This window comes from Nipponia nippon, unplaced genomic scaffold (assembly GCF_047370975.1).
Source record: "Nipponia nippon isolate SJK-2023a ecotype South Korea unplaced genomic scaffold, ASM4737097v1 scaffold_13, whole genome shotgun sequence".
NCBI lineage: Eukaryota > Metazoa > Chordata > Aves > Pelecaniformes > Threskiornithidae > Nipponia > Nipponia nippon.
Window position 1 is genome coordinate 16,394,980 of NW_028262324.1, and position 19,775 is coordinate 16,414,754.

The window sequence follows — 19,775 nt, forward strand, 5'->3', positions numbered from 1 at the left end:
AAAGTAAGCAATGACACTGCCGTGCCAGAGTGGGAAAACAAAGCAGCACGGGGCTGCAAAGGGAACGGTCTGTGTCGGAGCTGGGCCTTGCACAAGAGCTCTCTGTCAGAGGCCCTTCTGCATTGTGCCTCCCACGCTCACCGCTCCGGAGCGCTCTGTTCCGAGCAGCTTGTCTTGCAGCATTTTGTGATTGACTTTACAACTGCGCTAACCTCCGATATTAATAGTAGAAAGGTGTCCGCTGCTTTCAGCTGTTCAGCTTTGTCTCCGATTGTCCGGGAGTTCATTCCTGTGTGCAGACAGCTAATTGTCATTGCTCAGGTACTTCGGTGCACATATGTGATGTTGTAGGCTGACGGGGAGGGAGAAGCGCGTTGGAGGCTCTGACCTGCTAGGGAACGACGGGCCTGTCAGCAGAGGGGGAGACCCGCGGCCGCCGGTGAAGGAGAACATCATGGCAAACACACATTTAGGTGCTGGCAGGGCGCCCTGCTCGCGCCCCTAAGCTATCCGCACATCAGCGAGAGGAGAGCACGCACCTTTCACCCGAGAATAAAAGAACAAGAACGGGCTTGTGGGCTTTTACAGGATTAAGAGGCCAAAAGGAACAAATGCTTTCCAAAGGCGGATGTAAGCGCCCAGGCTGCGGGAGCGCTGTTGAAAACAAGCGTGTAAATGCAGTGGGAACAGTTTTGTTCCTAGTCCTGCTTTTCACACGTTAAGTCACAGCAGTTCTTCGTACGCCAGCTTTGCCGCAAAAACGGCGCTGCAGCCGCTGTGGTGACCGTGCGCTGGGCGCTCTGCTGCAGCTAGTTGTGTATTGTACTGTCGGGAAGTACTGCTCGGATTCTGAAGTCGTGCTTCCCAGAGGCTGATGTGTATTGTAACTTTATTTTGCAGTACGAAGCTCGGTGTGCCTACAGTCGGCTCTGGCTGTAGTTTCTAACTAACAAAACCCGAGTACAGCTTCACCTGAAAGCGGGACATTGCCTCGCCTCTCCGGGAGGAGTAAGGTGACGCGTAACTCCCCCGTTAACGTCTTCATTGCAGGCCGCTACGATGACAGCAAGAAAGAACTGAAGCGGCTTTTCAGGAACCTTCCTGCCCAGCAGAAAGTGTAATGCTGATCCCAGGCTTGGGATGGGAGAGATCCTTGTGGATGAGGTTCACCCTCTCTTCCTCATATGGGGCAGCAGCAGTTCCCACTTCTCGCAGCGCAAGACGCCGGCCTTCTTGCTTCGCAAGGTTTCCCAGCTTGGAAGCTGCGGTAAGCTTGGTAACGCAGTATTTCATAACGGCTGACACAAGAGACAGGGGATGCTGGCGTCTCGGCTGCCCCTCCGCACTCGCAGAGCTTAGTTCTCTGCCGGTAAGAAAATGAAGGGGCTAAACACCGGCAAAACAAATCTTTTGGGAAAGGCAGGCACCTGATCCTCCTACTGCTACTACTGTGGGAACATGTCAGAGCAGAAAACCTGTTGCCACGATACTGTAAAAATAACCTTGCCATCACACGTTACGGGGACGGGCTGTACGACACGGGTTATGCAAGAGTGCGGCTGACACGGGGACTTGGCACAGCGTGCTGCCGCTCGCTCCCAGAAGAGATGCAATTTTCTGAAAAAGCCACAGGCAAGACAGTTCAGGTAATAAGTTGATGTTATTTTTAATCTGTGTACCTGAAACTTAAGCCTGAAGCGGACGGCCTCGCTTCTTGCCGTTGTACATTTAGGGTACGGAATTGTAAAGCTCCGATCGAGCAATAGTGGTTGGCTTTTTAGATTTCAAGAAATCGCACCTCAGTTTGAAGGAGTGTGAAACAGGGTCTTTTCAGAACTCTGCATACTTTGAAGAGCGTGTGGAAGCGGGCGAAGCAGCGCCGGGCCGGCCGGAGGCAGCCGCTCCGACCCGTCAGGCTGGGAGGCGGTGGGGGAGCCGGGGGAACGGCGGTGCTGTGGGCGCAGCGCTGCGGGGCTGCGCCGGAGCTGCAGAAGGGAAGAGCGTGAGGGAGCGGGCCCAGCGCTGCGCCAGGCGTGCGAGGTTTGACAGAACAGACGAGCTCCCCCGAGAGCCAGGGAAACAAGGACAACGGCCACGTCTGCAGTTTTTAAATTCTATCCAGAAATATCTTTGCAGAAGTTCAAAAAAAGAAAGGGCTTGGCAGCACCCAGACACTTTCCTGTACACAGGAAAAAAAAAAAATCAGGCGCGCACAACTCCTCGTCTGTGCTTCGGCCACGCTGTGGATTCCCCGTTCCTCCTACTCCTGTTCCTGACACGACAACGAGCCGGCTCCGAAGCCAAACGCCAGGAGCGCTCACATAAAAACCCGACAAGGAACACAGACACGTGGAGTGAGCAATGCCCCGCTGCTCTCATTTTAATAATCCCATTCCACCCCGGCCACGGGCGTTCGCCCAGCGCCGTGTCCCAGCCCGAGCCTCCGCCGCCCAGGCCGCAGCAAGGAGTGGGAAGCGTTCGTGATCCAAGGAAACTGCGGCGGCGTAGCTGAGGAGCCAAACGCTTCCCGGCGCCCGCCGCAGGCCTCACCCGAGGCAGGCTCCGGGCACGCTGCTGTCCTGCAAACCCCGAGGGCTGCGGCTGCGTGAGCTCCGCGGGTGACAGCCCGAATACGCGCCATGACGATGGCGCGGCCACCTCAGCCCTCCAGGATGCGATTGATTAACTTCATTTCCTCAGCAGTCATGGGGTTCAGGTTAAATCCCTTCAGCTCAGCTTTACCTGAGAGAACAGACGGAAAAATCAGGATTTTGCTAGACAATAAGCGTAGTGGTCCATATGCAACTAGAGGGGCTGCGGGGAGGGCAGGGACGGCCCTGGGAGCTGAGGCGGGCGATGCGGGAGCCCCTTCAGCGTGCCGGTGGGTGACGGCTCCGCACCAGCAGCCGCGCAGAACTGCTGGAGCAGGGAGGGAACTGGGGAGCCAGCGGGAGAGCGGCTGCGGGAACACACAGAGCTCAGGAGCTGCTGGACCCTCCCGACACGCGACGTCTGCTGCGGGATACCGAGAAGGTTCCAGAACAGGAGCGTTTACCTTGGGCCTCGAAGAGGCGGTTGACCTTCACCCGCAGCTCCTTCCGGAGGTTGTTTATCTCCTCATCCAGATGTTCCTGGTCTGAGACAAGCGGGACAGGCGTGAGGGGGCCCGCGGGCGCTGGGGCGCGGGCAGAGCCTCCCGCGGGACGCTCAGCGTGGCAGCCCAGGCCCGGGCGCAGGCGAGGGCTCTTCCCCCCCGCCTCGGGGTCCCCCCCTGCCCGCGGCTGCTCCGTGCCCGAAGGCGCTTCCCAGGGCGCTGCCCCGCGCGACGGCGACGGCCAGAACCTGCCCGGGGGAGGTTTTGGGCGCTTCCAAGCCCGGACTGGGCGCAACCTTGTTTATTTTCCTAAAACCTTGTCGCGGCCTTGCCACGCGTGCGCCGGGGCCGCCTGCCTTACCCTTCCGCAGCATCTCCCTGGTCTGGGCTTTTGGGAGCTCGATGAACATGTTCCCGAAGCAGACCATGGCCTTGCCTGGGGGAGAGGAGGACAAGGCAAGGGCTGTGTCAGGGCCGCGCCTCCCCCGCCGCGCAGCCGGGGCCCACGGGGGACGCCGCCGGCCGGGCCCGGGCCTCACCGTCGGGCTCCGGGTCCTTCTGCAGCGCCCGCAGGGCCTCGCGGTTCCGGTTCCGCTTCACGTCCAGGTCCACGATCTGCAGCGGGAGATGAGAGGCAGCCGGGGCGCGGGGCTACCGGGGAGGAGGCCCGCCGGGGCTACCAGCGGCGGAGGGGAGGTGGCCGGCGGCCGGGCCGGGCCGTACCTGCTGCCGCGCCGCAAGCACGTCCTCGGCCAGCTCCTCCACCTCGGTCAGGTAGCGCAGGACGAAGGCCGGGTCCCGCGCCATGGCGCTGCCGGCTCCGCTCCGGGACCGGCTCCGGGTGCGCCGCGGGTCGGGTCCGGGTCCGGCTCCGCTCCGGGTCCGGCTCCGCTCCCCGCCGGTCGGCAGCCGCAGCCGCGCAGGCGGGTTCCGCCGCGGGAGGAGCGGGGGGGGAGAGGGCGCCCCCTCGCGGCCGTCCCCCCGTGGAGGACCCACGCGTGGCGGCGGGCCCGCGGGTGGCGAGGGTCTGGGGAACCCGGGCGGTGGGGCCGGAGCCGGGGCGCGGGGCCGGCTATGGCGGGCCGCGCGTCTGAAAACACGCAGGAAGGGGGGGCGAGAGCGGGCGTGGGCCGGGAGGGAGGCGCCGGCCCGCAGCCGCGGCGGCGCAGCGGGAGCGCGGGACCTCCTCCGCGGGTGTGGGCCAGCGGTCGCTGGCTCCGTGCCCCAGGGCGGCCCCGCTCCCCGGCTGTGAGCCCCCCGCCGGCAGCCGGCTGGGCTCCCTGCGGCACCGGGTCGCCCTCCTCTCCCTTTTTCTCCCCGGGGCGCTGCAAGCGCGGGGCGACGAGCGCAAGTTTCGCTTCGCGCAGCCGGGTGGCTCGCCCGGAGCTCGGCGGGCGAGGGCCTGCTGTCCCCGGGGACCGGAGCCGGCCGCAGCAATGGCAGCTCAGCTCGCCCGCAGCCAGCCCTGGTGCCCCCCGGTCTGCGCCAGGCCCCAGGGATGCTCGGAGCAGCCGCGAGGCTCTGCCAGGGCACCGCGTCCGTCTTCTGCCCTGAACGACCCTGCCTACGGGAAGGGGGAAACGTCGCCCCTCAAAATGGCTTTTATCCCCTTCTTTCCACCCCCGCCAGCCCACGAGCAAGAGGAGGCAGAGAAATGGGGTGTCGGGGATGCAGGGCGAGCCAGCGCTGCTGGCAAGGACGGGCAGACCCTCGCCGTGTGGGCTCTGCGGCGGGAGAGGTGCCCCGGGAGGCCGACCGGGGCTGGAGGCTAACGGGGGACGCGGGTTTTCGTGTCCCGTGTCCCGCGTCCCTGCTCCTCCCTGGTGAAATGGTCCCGTTCCCGGCTCAGCGCTGCTGGCCCGGCTTCCCCTCCAGCCCGGGCACCGCGCGGGCACTGGTCCCACTCCTGTTTCTTGCTGGTTGCAATGTCCTACATGCTTGCCCGGGGTTCTGCACTCTGATTGCCCAGAAAGCGTTGACCGGCCTTCGGCGTGGCAGCGCCCGGTCGGGACTGCCGCTTGGCCGTAACCTCCGGCCGGTGCTGCTGGGTCCCTGCCAGCAGCAGAGCTGGCTGCACCGATACCGCCTCCCTGGCAATGCCGCTCAGCGTCGCGCGATGACAGCGCCACTGTTGCTTCCCCACGGACGGTGGAAGGACCTCCGGGTCTGTCTTGGATCGGTGCTTTTACGGGAGGGAGCCCCGGTGACACCGAGGCACCGAGCGTGGGTGGGGGAGAGGAGAAGTGGCGGCGGCGGGGGGGACCGGGCCCGTTGGCTCGTGGCCTTCGCAGGACTCATCTCGGCGAGAAGCTCCCTGGAGGGTGCGCGGTGACCCCCAGCGCTGCGGCACCTCCGGGCCGCCGGAGACGGCGGTGGCCGCATGGGGATCGCAGGGGACAGGGATGGAGGGAGCGAGGCGGCGGCTGGCCGGTGGTCACCACACTTCCGTGGGCAAATAATCCCTTAAGGGAGATTACCCAGCTCGGGAGATTACTGGCCCTAATCCCATAAGGTCGTTTGTTACCGTTAACTGGGGAGAGCTGCTCCGTCTGCGGCAGCCTGCGCTAAAATAAGGCGGCTTCCCCGGGAGCGGTGGGAGCGAGCGCGCGGGCACAGTGTCCTGGCCGGGCTGGGAGTGATTCACGCTCAGGCTGGATTTTTTCCTGACATCAACCAAGAGGCAGCGGGATTGGGGCTGGATGCCAGTGCTGGAAAATGCTCCTTTTATCGGTGGGGGTGGCTGGCTGGAGAGCTACAGACGGGATCGGGGGCTGCCTGCTTCTTCTCCACCGCCGCAGGGCTGGCTCCCACGGAGTCCCGGCGGGGCACGGGCACGGGGGTCGGCTGCAGAGTGGGCTGCAGGACGTGGGATGGGACATGGGGCGCAGGATGCAGGACGCGGGCCTGCTCTTCTGCAGCCTCACAGCGCAGCGCCCACCGCGGGGTGATGGGCTTCTGCGTTCGCCGGTCACGGAGGCAGATTTGATCCTCGTTGCTTTGATGGGATCCTCCCGATCTCCTGATGTCTGCTGGGGCCCTGGCTAGAGCTGGAGCTACATTTACCTCCCGGGGGGGCACGTTTTTCAGACCGGTGACAAAAAGCTCTGTGGGCAGCGAAAGCCCTGTCCGTCTGTCCTGCCACGCGTGCACGGACACGGCCTCCTGAGGCAGGGGTTTGGCTGTGGCGGTCGGGGCTGGGGGTGGTGCTGGGGAAGCGTGGCCTGGCTGGGTGGTGACCGGGACGGGCGGGAAACCTCCCACCGCCTCCAGCAGCCCTCACGCTGCCCGGCGAGGCGAGGGAGGGAGCGCTGGCAAAGCCTGCGTGGGAGCGATGGGGATGGGAGTGGGAATGGGGATGGGGATAGGGATGGGGATAGGGATAGGGATGGGATGGGAGTGGGGATGGGGATGGGGATGGGAGTGGGAATGGGGATGGGGATGGGGATGTGCTGGGGCTGGGATGGGGACAGGGATAGGGATAGGGATGAGGCTGCAGATGGGGATGAGGATGGGAAGGGATGAGGAGGGGGATGGGGATGGGGATGGGATGAGGATGGGAATGGGGATGGGGACAAGGACAGGGATAGGGATGGGGACAGGGATGAGCTGCCCATGTGCTGGCGGCAGCGGAGGGAAGCGCGGTGGCCGTCTGGAGCTGTCGATGACACCCAGGGCAGTGAAGGCAGGGTTTTGCCAGGGACCTTGGGCCACAGGGAGGGGCAGGGGCCGCGCTCCCCGGGAAGGGGGGGCCCAGCCCGGCACGGGTGCGGGGGAAGCTGCGGCGGAGTCTGCTGCAGCAGGAGGGGCCGCAAAGCCAGGGGCACCTGGAAAACGTCCACAGGGCAGCGAGCGGTGGCTGGTGCTGCGCTCCGCGGGCCTCTCCCCAGCCAAGCTCTGAGCCAGCCGCAGATCAGCCCGGATTTCTCCTCCTGGAGCTGGCGCCGGGGGCAGGCCCTTTGCTTGGCAGCTGGAGTCAGCCCGGGGGCCCGTCTGGACCAGTTGCACGTTTACGTGCCCCCCGGGAACGGGGCTGTCGGAGGGACCGGCCGCCCGCCCGCTGCCGAGGGCTGCTTCGCTTTGCCGTGTGTTTTGTCGTGGAAAGAGCAGGGTTTGCTTTCAGCACGTTCCTTTTTCTTCCTTGCAGCGCTTTTATGTATGCAGCTAGAAACCCTCCCTGCCTGCTGACAGCTGCACGGGAAGGCTTCAGGGATGTTTATAGGGGTTTTTTCTCTCTCATTTTTTCCTGTGGCTGCTGGGGCCTGTTGTTGAGATAAAGCAGACTTCCAACCAGGCTTCCCATGTTCTCAGGCTGTGGATGTTTAACTGCTGTTTCGGAGGGGGTGTTTCAGTGTCTGTGAAGGAAGGTGGGTCCATCTCTCCCTGGTTTCCAGGTCCCCTCTCCCTAGTGCCGTGCACACCGTTGTGGCGGCACCGGCTCTGCTCCATTGCCCAGCGGGGCCAGAGACTCCCCAGGGACGAGCCCAGACAGGGCTGGGGCTGGCCAGGCGTCGGCAGGGGCTCTGGCCAGCGGAGCCGGTCCTCCGAAGGGACCCTGGCCCCGACCGGCGGCGGATGAAAGGCTCCTTCCTTTGGGCTCTGGGATGCTGGGAGCATCCCCTCCCCCAGGCAGGCATTTGTCGAGGGGATCTGCGCCGAGCATCTCAAGGTTAGGTATTTAAGTCGCATTACCCATGCTAATACATGCAGCACGGAGCGAGCCTCGCCCAGGGCCTGACGGGGCTCCCTCGTGCTGCAACGCTCCCCCGCTCGCTCCCTCCGTTCGTGCACCAGGAACCCAGGCTGGCCCCGGCTTTGCGCTGATCCCCCTCGCTGCTCTGCAAGGCCGATTTTGGAAGTTGGCCGCGTTTCCTGGGATAAAACACGCTCCCCCTCGCTGCGTGCCGCTGCGCGCTCGCCGTGGGCCAGGCTCCGGCCGCGCGCGGGGCTCCTCGGCGGGCAGACACGCGGGGCTGAGCCGCGGGGGCTGAAATGCAGCGAGCAAGCAAGAGGCTGTCCCTCTGGGCTGGAGGCTGAAGCTGCCTTCGTGAGGCAGCTGCCTGCATGCGATCACCCTCCCGGGGGACGCGCTGCAAAGGAGCAAAAAGCCTTTTCCCTCCCAGCGGCGCCGGGGATGCCGGCGCAGCGCTGCTCCTCGTGCGAGCACGTGTCCCGTGGTGGTACCGGCCCCCCACACCGCCAGCGGCCCGGGCGGCCTGGCTCTGCCGGCCACGCTGCATCCGAACTCCGATGGGCAACAAAAGGAAGAGAGATGGCGGGGCAGAGCCGAGGAGCGGGGCAGCGCCTGGGCACACGTGCGCCCAGGCCCCAGGTCCACCCGGAGACCTCGGCGCTTCGCCCGGTTGCGTGGCTCCTCAGGGATGTCCCCAAGGCTGGGACTCTTTCTCCAAAGCGGGGCTCAGGTCCCCGCTGGGGCTCCCTCGGGCGGTCTCGCCTGCGGCCCTGCCCGGGCGCTGGGGGAGCAGAGGCAGCCGCAGCATCGCCGTGCGCCCAGGCCCTGGGGGGCTCACGCCGCCTCGGCCCGCTCCCGGGCCCGAGAGGGGGCTCGCCTGGGCTGGGGGCCGCGGCTCGGGGCCGGGGGAGCCCGGGGCCGCCCAGCAGCTGCCCAGGGAGCTCCGGTCCCGGGCGGCGGGCGGCCGGGCGGCGTGGCCGCTGCCCCGGGGGGCTCCGCCGGGCGCGGGGCGGGGGGCGGGGGCTCGGCGGGGAGCCCGGGACCGACCCGGGGCGGGGGGAACCGGTTGCCCTTCCCGGCGCGGGGAGGCGCCCCCCGGCCCCCTGCGCTCCCCCCCACCCCCCCCCCGGGGCGGGGCGGAGGCGGGGCGGGGTCCCGGGGCCGGGCCGGGGGGCGCTCCCGGGGCCGGGCCGGGCCGGGCCGGGCGGCGGGGGCGGGCGCTGCCGGGGCGGGCTCGCCGGCGCCGTCCTCCCTCCGGAAGTCTCTCCCGCTCCCTCCTTTCTCCTCCTCTCCCCCGACAACATGGCCGCGAAGTCGGACGGCGGCGGCGGCGGCCCGGCCGTGAGCCTGGAAAGCCCGGGGAGCGGCGGGGGGAGGCGGGCGGGCGGCGCGGCCCCCCCGGCTCGGCGGTACCGGTTGCGGGACGGGTGCTGGGTGCTCTGCGCCCTCCTGGTCTGCTTCGCGGACGGCGCCTCGGACCTGTGGCTGGCGGCCCACTACTACGTGCGGGGGCAGCGGTGGTGGTTCGGGCTGACGCTGCTCTTCGTGCTGCTGCCCTCGCTGGTGGTGCAGCTGCTCAGCTTCAGGTGGTTCGTCTACGACTTCGCCGCCGGCACCAAGGACAGCGGCGGCGGCACCAAGGACAGCGCCCGCGGCCCCCGCGGCTGCTGCCGCCTCTGCGTCTGGCTGCTGCAGGGCCTGATCCACCTGCTGCAGCTGGGGCAGGTCTGGAGGTACGGGGGGCATGGGGACCGGGGGGACAGGGGGGGCAGGGGGGGGAGGGGGGGCAGGGGGCAGGGATGGGGCTGCTGCAGGGCCTGATCCACCTGCTGCAGCTGGGGCAGGTCTGGAGGTACGGGGGGCATGGGGAGCGGGGGGACAGGGGGGACAGGGGGCTGGGATGGGGCTGCTGCGGGGCCTGATCCCCCTGCGGCAGCTGGGGCAGGTCTGGAGGTACGGGGGGGTCACAAGGGACACAGAGACAGGATGGGGAGCACAGGGAGCCAGGATGGGGCTGAGGGGGCTGCTGCGGGGTCTCATCCCCCTGCTGCAGCTGGGGCAGGTCTGGAGGTACGGGGGGTACGGGGGAACGGAGGCTATGGAGGTACGGGGGGCTGGGATGGGGCTGCTGTGGGGCCTGATCCCCCTGCTGCAGCTGGGGCAGGTCTGGAGGCACGGGGGCACAGGGCTATGGGGTACCAGGGGGCCGAGATGGAGCTGAGGGGGCTGCAGTGGGACCTCACCCCCCTGCTGCAGCCGGGCAGGTCTGGAGGCGTGGGGGTCACGGAGCCGGGCTGGGGCTGGAGGCAGTGGCAGGGTGCAGCAAGACCTGGGTGGGGATACCGGGGTGCAGCACGGAGGACATAGGTGGGGACGGCAGGGCACGGGGGGGGGGAAGCGGGTGGGGACGGCAAGGTGCAGCAGGGGCCCCGGCGGCGGGGGGACCCGGGGATCCATCCGTCTGCAGCCACAGCAGGATGGGCGGCGGGGGAGAGCCCCCGGCAGAGCCCAGCTGTGGGTGCGGGTGGGTGTGGGCAGGAGCTGTGGGTGTGGGCAGGAGCCGGTGTGAGGAGCCTGCGGCTCAGCTGGGCGGCACAGGCCTGCCGTCCCCGTGGCCGGCGGTGCTGGGCCTGCCGGGGGGCCTGCCTGGCCACGGCAGCCGGGTCCCGGGGGGCACGGAGTGCTTCTGCCAGGCCCCAAACGCCTCGGGCTTGGATCCTCCTGCTCGGAGCTCGCCGTAGTCCGCGGGGTCGCGGGTGAGGAGGTGCCGGTCGGGACGACCTGGTGGCTTCCCCGCCGGGGCTGCATTTCTGCTGCCTGGGAAAGGCAGGCTGTGCAGCAGGGCGAGCGGCAGCTGGGCAGACTGGAGCGGGCTCGAGGCCCTTTGCCTGTGTCTCTGCAGACCCTCCAGAAGCCCGAGCTGATGGTTTATTGGCACCTTCCTCCCCTGTGCCGTGGAGCCAGCACCGCTCCCTCCCAGCTCCGCTGAGCTCCATCCTCGGGCGCCGGGGAAGAGCCGTGGCTCTGGCACCCAGCTGCTTCCCGGGGAGGCTGGTGCTGGGAGGGGAGCAGAGACAATGGCCAATTCCCGGAACAGTGCACCGGGCAGGCAGCGCTCCCGGCTCCGGTTTCCCTCCCGTTTCCCCTCCCGTAGTCCAGAGGCTCCTCCACTCCCTCTTGTTGTCTGCATGCGTGCGTTCGTCTGCTGCCTTTCCTGGGCTGCTCCCGGGCTGTCTGGCTTGGTTTCACAGTGCAGCACGCAGCGTGCTGGAGGGGCTCCTGCCCCTTCCCTCCCCACCACAGCCACCGCCTGCCCCTCCTGACCCCGCTCCGTCCCCTGGCAGCTCTCGGGGTACGCTGGCTGCAGGATGGGTGCGAACCCTGCCTAGCGTGCTGGGGAGCGGGTGAGGGAGAGGCCAGGAGCTCCCTGGCCCGCCGCCGCTGAGCCTGCCTGCAGCCGGCCTTGGCCCCAGCGCCCTGCGGGCAATTGCCTGAGCCTGGCCTGAGCTGGGGCCGGGCTGCGGCCGGGGGCTTCGCTCCCGCTGGTGTCAGCCGCGCTCTCCTGATCTGCTGCACCACGAAGGCTCTTAAGCCAATTAAAGTGATAACTCTCAGCACTGACCCTCCAGGACATGTTGATCTTGAGCTGCAGTTGAGGCTCTTCCTAATCTTGGGATTTGGGATTAGCTCAGGTGGCCAGTTAAATGCAGTTCGCTAAACCCATTAGCGAGGCTGGATCCGGCACAGGTGGACGTGGCAGTTTAAGAAGTGTTGAATAAATGCTGCATGCGAAGGGAAGGCTTTTCCCTGGCCGGGGCACCGTGCCCCTTGCCGAACATCTCCCCCTTCCCCAGTTCACTGCCTCCTCCCTGCCTTGCGATCGCCTCGGCGGGTCTCACCCCCACCAAACCCGTCACTGCGCAGCCCCGAGCCCCAGCTGTGCCAAAGACCCCCACATCCCAGAAACACCGGGCGCAAAGGCACGCCAGCTCCGAGCACGAACCCTGAGATTATCCCAAACGAAAGCTGCTGCCAGAAGCTGCTGAAGTTAGTTGTCATCGGTGCGTTCATGATGCAAATGCAAATACTCCGCCACGGATGCTCCCCAGAGGTGGTGCCGGTTGCATGACCATGTGCTCCTGTACGCAGCAGCAGCATGGGCCCGGCTGGGGGACCCCGCGCGCGGGGGCTGCTTCTTGCATGTTTTTGCAGCTCAGGAATTGTTACCCGCTCTGCTCGCAAAAAAGTCACCAGCTGTTTCACCAGAGAAACGCCGAAGGGAAGGGGTGCTGTGCACGCCATGCCTGCCTCCCCCCCGGCAGCGTGCCGGGGTCCCCTGCCACCGCCGTGGGCTGGCAGCTGGCTGGTGCGTCTCTGCGGGTCCCGTTGGGCTGGGGACAGCCCTGGCTGTGCCCGTCATCCCCCCGGGTCTGCTTCAGCCCAGGGTCACACCTGGTTTGGCTGCCTGGGGCTCACCGGGGCCAGACCTGGGGTGCCCTCTCCACCCACAGTTCCTCCCCGACAGCCCCCCATCAGCCCATGTCCCCCCATCCTCTGCTGGCTTGGGGACCCAGTGCCACCCCTCGGTCCTGACGCCAGTCCGGTGGCAGCCCCGCGGGGCATGGATGCCCTCAGCAGCTCCCTGGGTGGGCTCGCGAGGGGTGGCAGAGCTGGGACCCGCAGGTGCCCCCCAAAACCCCCGGGGCTTTGCTCTGCCTGCTCAGGAGCCCCCTCAGCCCTGGGAGCACCCAGCTTTGGGTGCCCCCTCGTCCCGCCGCAGGACCCAGTGCTGGGGTCAGTCGCTTGCTGAGGGTCCCTGCCCGGCCCCAGTGCACAGGACAAGGGACTGAGCCTTTCCCGGAGCACCCCGGGGACCCTGGGGACAGCGGGACGTGGGGGCTTTCGTCGGCGCGGTGATGTGCCAGCCGGGCGCAAGTGCTGCTCTCCCTGGTGACCTGACTTGGCGGGATGTGCAAGGGATTAAAATGGCTGCAACAGGGAAGCAAATTTCTCCTTGTTTAAATAAAGGATTAAGGGATGATATCCCAAATTACCTTCTAGGAAAATCATACTCTGTATCGCTCGCTATTAGACCGGGGGGTCCCTCATCTTCTTCCATGTAAGAATGGCAATTAGTGGGTTCGGTTATAACCAGGGCTGGGCTTTTCTCCTTGCACTTCTTTTCTTCCAACACTTGAAAACCAGGGTCAGGAGCTGGGAGCTGGGGGCAACCGGTGCCGCCAGCAGCAAACCCGGCCATGGTGGGGCTCCGGCAAACCAGGCCGTAGCGGGGCTCCGGCAAACCCGGTGCCCGCCCGAGCCCACCACCTTCCCGCTGCAGGGGTTTCGTTGGATTACTGGATTACTCTTTGTAATACAAAGGAGGGAGCAATTAGCCCTGAGAGCTCTCGCCGTCGGTTTCTGCCTCATCATCAGTTTTTTGAAAATTAAATGATTTTTTTTCAAGTGATTGATTCTGTATTTCCCATGCAGCAGCTGCGGCGCTCGGTTGGTAAGCGCTCGCCCTGCGCTGTCAGCGCTCAGGGATGTTTCTCTGGGCTGAAACACCACGGAATGATCAAATGCATAACAAATAAGAATCAACATTTCATTCTGGCAAGTTGATGGGAGATGAAATCTCGTTTTAATGAGATCTGTGGAGCTGACGGGAAGACAGGAGGATAATTGTGCCCCCGCCGAAAGCTGGGGGAGGTTGCGGGTCACTTGTTGAGCGGCTGAGGAGCCGGGGACGGCGCGGCTCTGGGGTCTGTGCAGGGGGCTGCTGTGCACCGCAGGCGGCGGGATCAGGGTGCTGAGGAGCCCAGTTCACGAGGCTGATTACGGGGAGAGGGTGAGGGCGCCGATGCCTGGGCCTCATCCGCGCCTGAGCGCCCTGGGACCAGCAGCGATGCCCTGCGGCATCCCGGGCTCTGCACCGCTTCTCCCGTGGCTTTCCCCCTACGCCGTGCCCTCCGTCCCCAGGCTGTGCCCTGGTTCGCACCCTGCCAGCAAGGGGGGGTCTGGCCCCGGGCCCTTCTGTGGGTCCGGGAGCAGCGGCTGGTGGGTGGGGAGAGGGGCTGGGGGCAGCGGCCACGGCAGTGCCGTGACGGCAGCGCTGGCCTGGCTGCCCACGAGCAAGTGGCACCAGGGCGCAAATCTGTGCCGGGAGCCAGGAGCCGGGTGGCCGCAGCCTCTCCCCCCGAGCAGCAAGGGATGGGCTGCAGCAAAGACTAAAATTAGCTGCTCCCCCCGAGATGGACATTAAAGCATCATTTTGACACCAACACAAAGGAGCCGGGAGCTGGGCTGGCCGCGGGGCTGTGGGCTGGCCCCTGCAGCCATCGGCACCCACTGAAACTGGGGCAGAACTACTCAAATCGCATTATTTGCTGACAGCAGCGTCTTGCCCGGCCACCAGCTCTCGGGGAGGCTTTGTGGGGCCCCTGGCAGGGCAGTGGGAGCGGATGGGGCAGGCGGTGACAGGGCTGCCAGGGCCTCGTCAGCCTCGCTGGGGAGGACCACGGGAGCCCCGTGGGACTAGTGTGGCCACCTTGCCCTCCTGCACGCCACGGGAGCCAGCGGGACTGCCCGGGGTGGGAGCAGATGGCAGTGGGGTGGCACGGGGGCCTCGGTGGCCCCAGCTGATGGCCCCCACCGTGGTCTCGGGGCTGTGCAGTCCAGGGGTGGGGGCACCCGGCCGTCCCTGCAGCGGGAGCAGGGCCGGCCCCTGCCTCCTCCCGCTGAGGATCAGGGTTTCTCCCGCGCTCTGGGCTAATGGAGTCGGCTGGCAGCGCTTTCTGGAGCTGATGGAGAGGCCGTTGCTCTGCATGACGGTTTTACTCGACTGGGAGGAAGCTTTATGGCCTGACATCCTCCCGCTTCATCTTTCTGTTTCCTCTCTCATCCGGCTCCCTCCTTCCCTGAGGCAGCGGAGCCGCCGGCCCGTGGTGCAGGCAGGGCTGCCCGGGGATGCCCTGCCTGTCCGGCCCTGTGGTGCCCGGATCTGGCCCCGTGCTGCGGGGAGGGGTCCCTGGTGGCAGTGACTCAGCCGGTGCGTGCGTCGGTGCCACGCACACCTCCGCTGACCCCCGGCCGACGACCAGATGGCCAGGGCCGGCGCGTGCCTGCACTCACAGCCCTGCCAAGAGCCAAGGCAGCGCCGGCACGAGCACCCGAGAGCTTCCCGTGGGCACCACGGCACGACCAGCTGGTGCCTCCGTCCTGGCCGGGGCAGGGGGAGGCAGGGTGGGCTCCGCGCCAGCCGGGACCAAAATAGCCCCTTTGAGAAGGAGCCGGACGTGGTGCTGGGCTGGGGCCAGGGCACCCCAAATCCACGGGTGGCTGGAGAGTGGGGCTGCGGGCGGGATCCCCGGCTGGGGAGGGGAGCCAGACCCCGGGCGGGGGGAGAAGGCGCAGGGGCAGCACCGTGGGGCGGGGGAGTGGGGCAACAGCTGGGTGGGCACTGTGGTGGCTGGGTGGGCGGCAGGGTGATGGCCAGGTGAGCCCCGGGGCAGCAGGGTGCTGAGCCGGCTTTGCACAAGCTGCCCCTTCCCGGCATCTCGGGGCCCCCCTCGGCATGGGGGGCTTCCCATGGCCCCAAATCAGGGGGGAAGTGCTCACTGGAGCAGGTTGGCAGCGGGCACGGGGCACGCCTGGCAGGGGCAGGGGAGGTGAGCTCGGCTGCCCGGGCGGCGGGGGCTCCTCTCACCCTCCTGCCCTCCCTCGTGCAGGTACCTCCGCACGCTGTACCTGGGGCTGCAGAGCCGGTGGCAGGCCGAGCATCGCCGCCGCCACTTCTACTGGCGGATGATGTTCGAGAGCGCGGACATCAGCATGCTGCGGCTGCTGGAGACCTTCCTGAAGAGCGCGCCCCAGCTCGTGCTGCAGCTCAGCATCATGGTGCAGCAGAACAGCATCGAGCCGCTGCAGGGTAAGGGACACGGCCCCCGCGGCGGGGGACGGGGGCGGCTGGAGGGGGACGCCCGGCTGCCGCGGGGTCTCACCACCCCTCCCTGCTTTGCCCCCACAGGGCTCTCGGCCTCGGCCTCGCTGGTCTCCCTGGCGTGGATGATCGCCTCCTACCAGAAGGTGCTGCGGGACTCGCGGGAGGACAAGATGCCCATGTCCTACAAGGGGGCCGTGGTGCAGATCCTGTGGCACCTCTTCACCATTGCCGCCCGCGCCATCGCCTTCGCCCTCTTCGCCTCTGTGTTCCAGCTCTACTTCGGCATCTTCATCGTCACCCACTGGTGCATCATGACCTTCTGGATCATCCAGGGTGAGACAGACTTCTGCATGTCCAAGTGGGAGGAGATCATCTACAACATGGTGGTGGGCATCATCTACATCTTCTGCTGGTTCAACGTCAAGGAGGGACGGAGCCGCTACCGCATGTGCATCTACTACATCATCACGCTGTCGGAGAACGCTGCCCTCACCGTCCTCTGGTTCCTCTACTACGACCGCAAGATCACCTCCGACTTTGACGCCTTAATCCTCGTCTGCGTGGTCAGCTCCAGCTTCGCCCTCGGCATCTTCTTCATGTTCATCTACTACTGCCTCTTGCACCCCAACGGCCCCATCTTCAGCCCCCGTGGCGGGGGCTGCATTTTCCGGCAGCGGCCAGCCCCGGCGCCGGGGTCCCCCACGGAGGCCGTGACCAGCCCCCCCCGCTCACTGCCGCGGACTACAGGGGGGGAGCGGGATGGGGCGCCGGGGGAGCGGGACAGCTGCGTGCCCGTCTTCCAGGTGAGACCCTGCGCCCCGCCGGCGCCGGCCGCCCGCGCCCCACGGACAGAGAGGCCCGTCATCCGCATTGACCTGCCCAGGAAGAAGTACCCGGCCTGGGACGCCCACTTCATCGACCGGCGTCTGCGGAAGACCATCCTGGCGCTGGAGTATGCATCGCCCACCACCCCGCGCCTGCAGTACCGCACCCCCGGTATCCCCCAGGAGGTGCTGGAGTACGAGACCACCGTGTAGGGTGGGGGGCGCGGGGCCGCAGTGGGGCCCTCCCGGTGCCATCCCAGCCGCCCTGCATCTTCGCAGCCGTTTGCCTTTCCGTTGGGTTTGCCGGTGCTGCCGTGCCGCCACGCTGAGGGCCCCACGGGTGGGGGCCAGGGAGGTCTCTTGGTGCTATCCCCCCCCGCGCCGCCCTCCCGCAGCTGAGACCCCCAGTCCCACCCCGTGGCGGCCGCCCCAGCTCCCCCTGGGGCTCGTCCTTGCCAAAATACCTCACCGGTGCCTGAGCCCAAGGCGGTGGGTGCTGCGGCCCCACGCAGGATGGGGACCGGGGGCACCCCCGGGCTGGGGGCTGGCAGCTGCGAGGGGCTTGGGGCGCGGTGGCGCACGGCATGGCCCAGGTGGGCAGCATGCGGGGACACGGGAGCCGGGGCTGCCCCATGCCTGTGCTGCGGCAGGGCCGCGGGGCTGGAGCGCAGCCGTAGCGGGGTGTGCGTGGGGCTCCTGTCACCCCCAGGGAGCCGGGGCAGGGGACAGCCGGCGTCCGGCCAGCCCCCCCCATGTCTCCTGCCTCCCCCTGCCCTGTAATGCCAGCCATGGGGGAGCCCCTTCATCTCCATCCTGGGTCCCCCTGGCTCGAGGTCAGCTGGGTCCCCACTCCATGGGGTCCCCGCTGCCCTGTGGGGCGCAGACCCTGGCCCGGGGAGCCCCTCATGGGTGCGCACCGACCCTGCTCCCCCCAGCACTGAGCTGGGCCCCTGAATCCAGCTGGGGCGGCAGGACATGGCTGCGCCCCATCGTCCCCCCCGACCCCACGGGAACTGCTTCATCTCATCGGGTTTGTTTTCACCTGAACAGTGACATTTTGTGTGACATCTTCTACCTCCGCTGAGGCCGGGGGAGGCAGGGCCTGGCTGGCACTGCTGGGGGGGCCTGTGCAGCTGCCGGCATTCCCGGGGCTCCCCAAAGCGGGATTCACCCTCCAGCCATTCTCCCCTCCCGGGTTTGTCATCGCTTCCCATCCGGGAGTGTTTCCATTCATCTCCCCATCGGCATCAGCCCCCTCCAGCTCCCCAGTACAAACGTGAGCCGGGATCCTGCCTGCCCCTGCCTGCCCCTGCCTGCCCCTGCCTGCTCCTGCCTGCCCAGAGGAGCAGGGCTGCCCCAGGCTCCGGGTTTGAATGTGTCCCCTGGTCCTGCCCGGATCCGCCGGCGTGCCCCCCCCGAAGGGCTGTGCTGAATGTACCCCGTGCCCCCCGGCCAGGCGTGTCCCGAGGCGGGGTGCGTGTGCAGGCGTGTGCGTGTGTGTGCGTGTGCGTGCGTGCAGGGGGCTGGCAGGGGTTTGCAGGGCAGGACAGCTGCTGGACCCCGTGGCTGTGCACCGCCTGCGCCCCTCGCCCCCCGCACCCACGGCCCCTGTGCCTTCCCCGCATCCCCACGCCCCCCGCGCCAGCCCCGCAGGGTGCCACCCGTCGACTGCCCCGTGCCGCGGTGCCAAGCCCTGCCCTGGGCAGGGGAGCGTGGGCAGCCCCGCACCGGCCCCGCCGTGCCACAAGGCACCGCGGCGCCCCACGAGGCACCACACCGGCCACGGGGAGGGCTGGCGTGGGGCAGCTGCCCCTGGGAACGGCTCTGGCTGCCGCGCACCAGGCCAGGGCATGGGGTCCCCGAGGGACGGCATGGGTGCCAGCCCCATGGCACGGCCGGGGAGGGTGTATGCACTGTGTCGGTGGCTTCACGTTACTTTCGTTTCCCATTTCTCTGTAGCTGGAAGGCTGGGGTGACAGCGGGCTGGGGCGGGCCGTCGCTGGGGTCACTGGTGCTAACTGGTGCTAACTGGAAGCCTCGGAAACCCTTTTGGAGGAGGGTGTAGAGCATGGCTGGGGCTGGGCCAGGCCCCCCATGACCTGCAGCCCTCCTTCACCGCCGGTAATGGGCGGACTCCAGCGGTGGGTGCTGAGCTGCGCCGGGGGCAGCGCCAGGTGCGGGGCGGCTCTGCGGGGGGGTCTCTTTTCCTCAGGGAAGGTCGGGGGCAGTGGCTGGGGGAGCCGGGCTGGGGCCGGGGCTCGCCCCTGCAGGCGTCGAGCAGCGTCGACACAGCCCCACACGGTGCCCAGGTGGTGGTGGCTCCTCACTGGGTCCCACTCACGGAGCCGGGAAGCCACCAGGGGTGGGCCACATGGGGCCCGGGCCCTGGTGCAGGTCCCCCCAAGGGCAGAGAGGAGCCGCCAGCTGGGGCGATCTGCACCCCCCTCCGTGCTCTTCACCCCCAGGGTTTGCGTGGGGACCCCAGGGCCGCGCCGGCGGGACAGAGGGACACTTTTCTATGCACTCAAGCCACGGTACCCTCAGTCCTGGGCTGCTCCAGGCAGGGATCTCAGCAGTGGCAGGCGGCACCGAGCCTCTGATCACGCAGTGCTGCCTTGCTCGGAGCGGGGGGCCCGGCCGCGCGGGGGGCACAGGGCAGCCATGGGACCCGCTCCCAGCCCCGGGGCTCGGCCGCCCCGCTGCCACCCGCCCAGCCTGTGCCGCAGGGGAAGCCAAAACCAGCGCCCCGGTGCCGGTGGCAGCACTGGGATGGCGGTGCCTGCCCACCGGGACAGCGGCGAGCGAGGGGGCGCGACCCAGGGCTGAGCCAGGTGCTGTGGGATGGGGGCAGCTCCAGGGGTGCTCGAGCTCCCAGCGGGGACGGGGGTCCTGGTCCCCGGGGGTGTCACCCCTGGGGGCGGCAGCGGGGCTGTCCGGGCTTCAGGGAGCGGGAAGAGGTTTGGGCTGGGGCCTGGCCCTGTTCGCCCTCAGCTGGGGCCGTTTGTGCCTGGCGGGGGCTGCTGGGGGGTCTTGACCACGTCCCCGGCCCCCCCGGTGCCGGGACCTGGCGGCCGCTGTCACGTACTGTAAATACTCTGTGTGCCACCTTCTTCTCTGGGACCCTCGGCGCGGGCAGGGGGGCGAGTGGGAGGCCGGGGTCCGTACCGAGACTTTTTTGTATACCACAAACTTTTTGTATATTTTTAATTTTGCTGCAACATG

General features: G+C 67.5%; 2 protein-coding genes across 2 annotated transcripts; one reads left to right on the forward strand and one right to left on the reverse strand.

Moving 5' to 3' along the window:
* Positions 1 to 2,350: 2,350 nt before the first annotated feature.
* Positions 2,351 to 4,060, reverse strand: PDRG1 (p53 and DNA damage regulated 1). The gene is made up of 5 exons (XM_087749982.1): positions 3,818 to 4,060; positions 3,634 to 3,709; positions 3,456 to 3,530; positions 3,056 to 3,136; positions 2,351 to 2,742 (listed from the first exon to the last, which is right to left on the reverse strand). The coding sequence occupies exons 1-5, from the start codon at positions 3,899 to 3,901 to the stop codon at positions 2,660 to 2,662; spliced, it is 399 nt and encodes a 132-aa protein (XP_087606108.1). The 5' UTR covers positions 3,902 to 4,060; the 3' UTR covers positions 2,351 to 2,659.
* Positions 4,061 to 9,086: 5,026 nt separating this feature from the next.
* On the forward strand, positions 9,087 to 19,665 carry XKR7 (XK related 7). Its single transcript, XM_087749895.1, has 3 exons — positions 9,087 to 9,517; positions 15,515 to 15,714; positions 15,814 to 19,665. The coding sequence occupies exons 1-3, from the start codon at positions 9,087 to 9,089 to the stop codon at positions 16,764 to 16,766; spliced, it is 1,584 nt and encodes a 527-aa protein (XP_087606021.1). The 3' UTR covers positions 16,767 to 19,665.
* Positions 19,666 to 19,775: the final 110 nt, after the last annotated feature.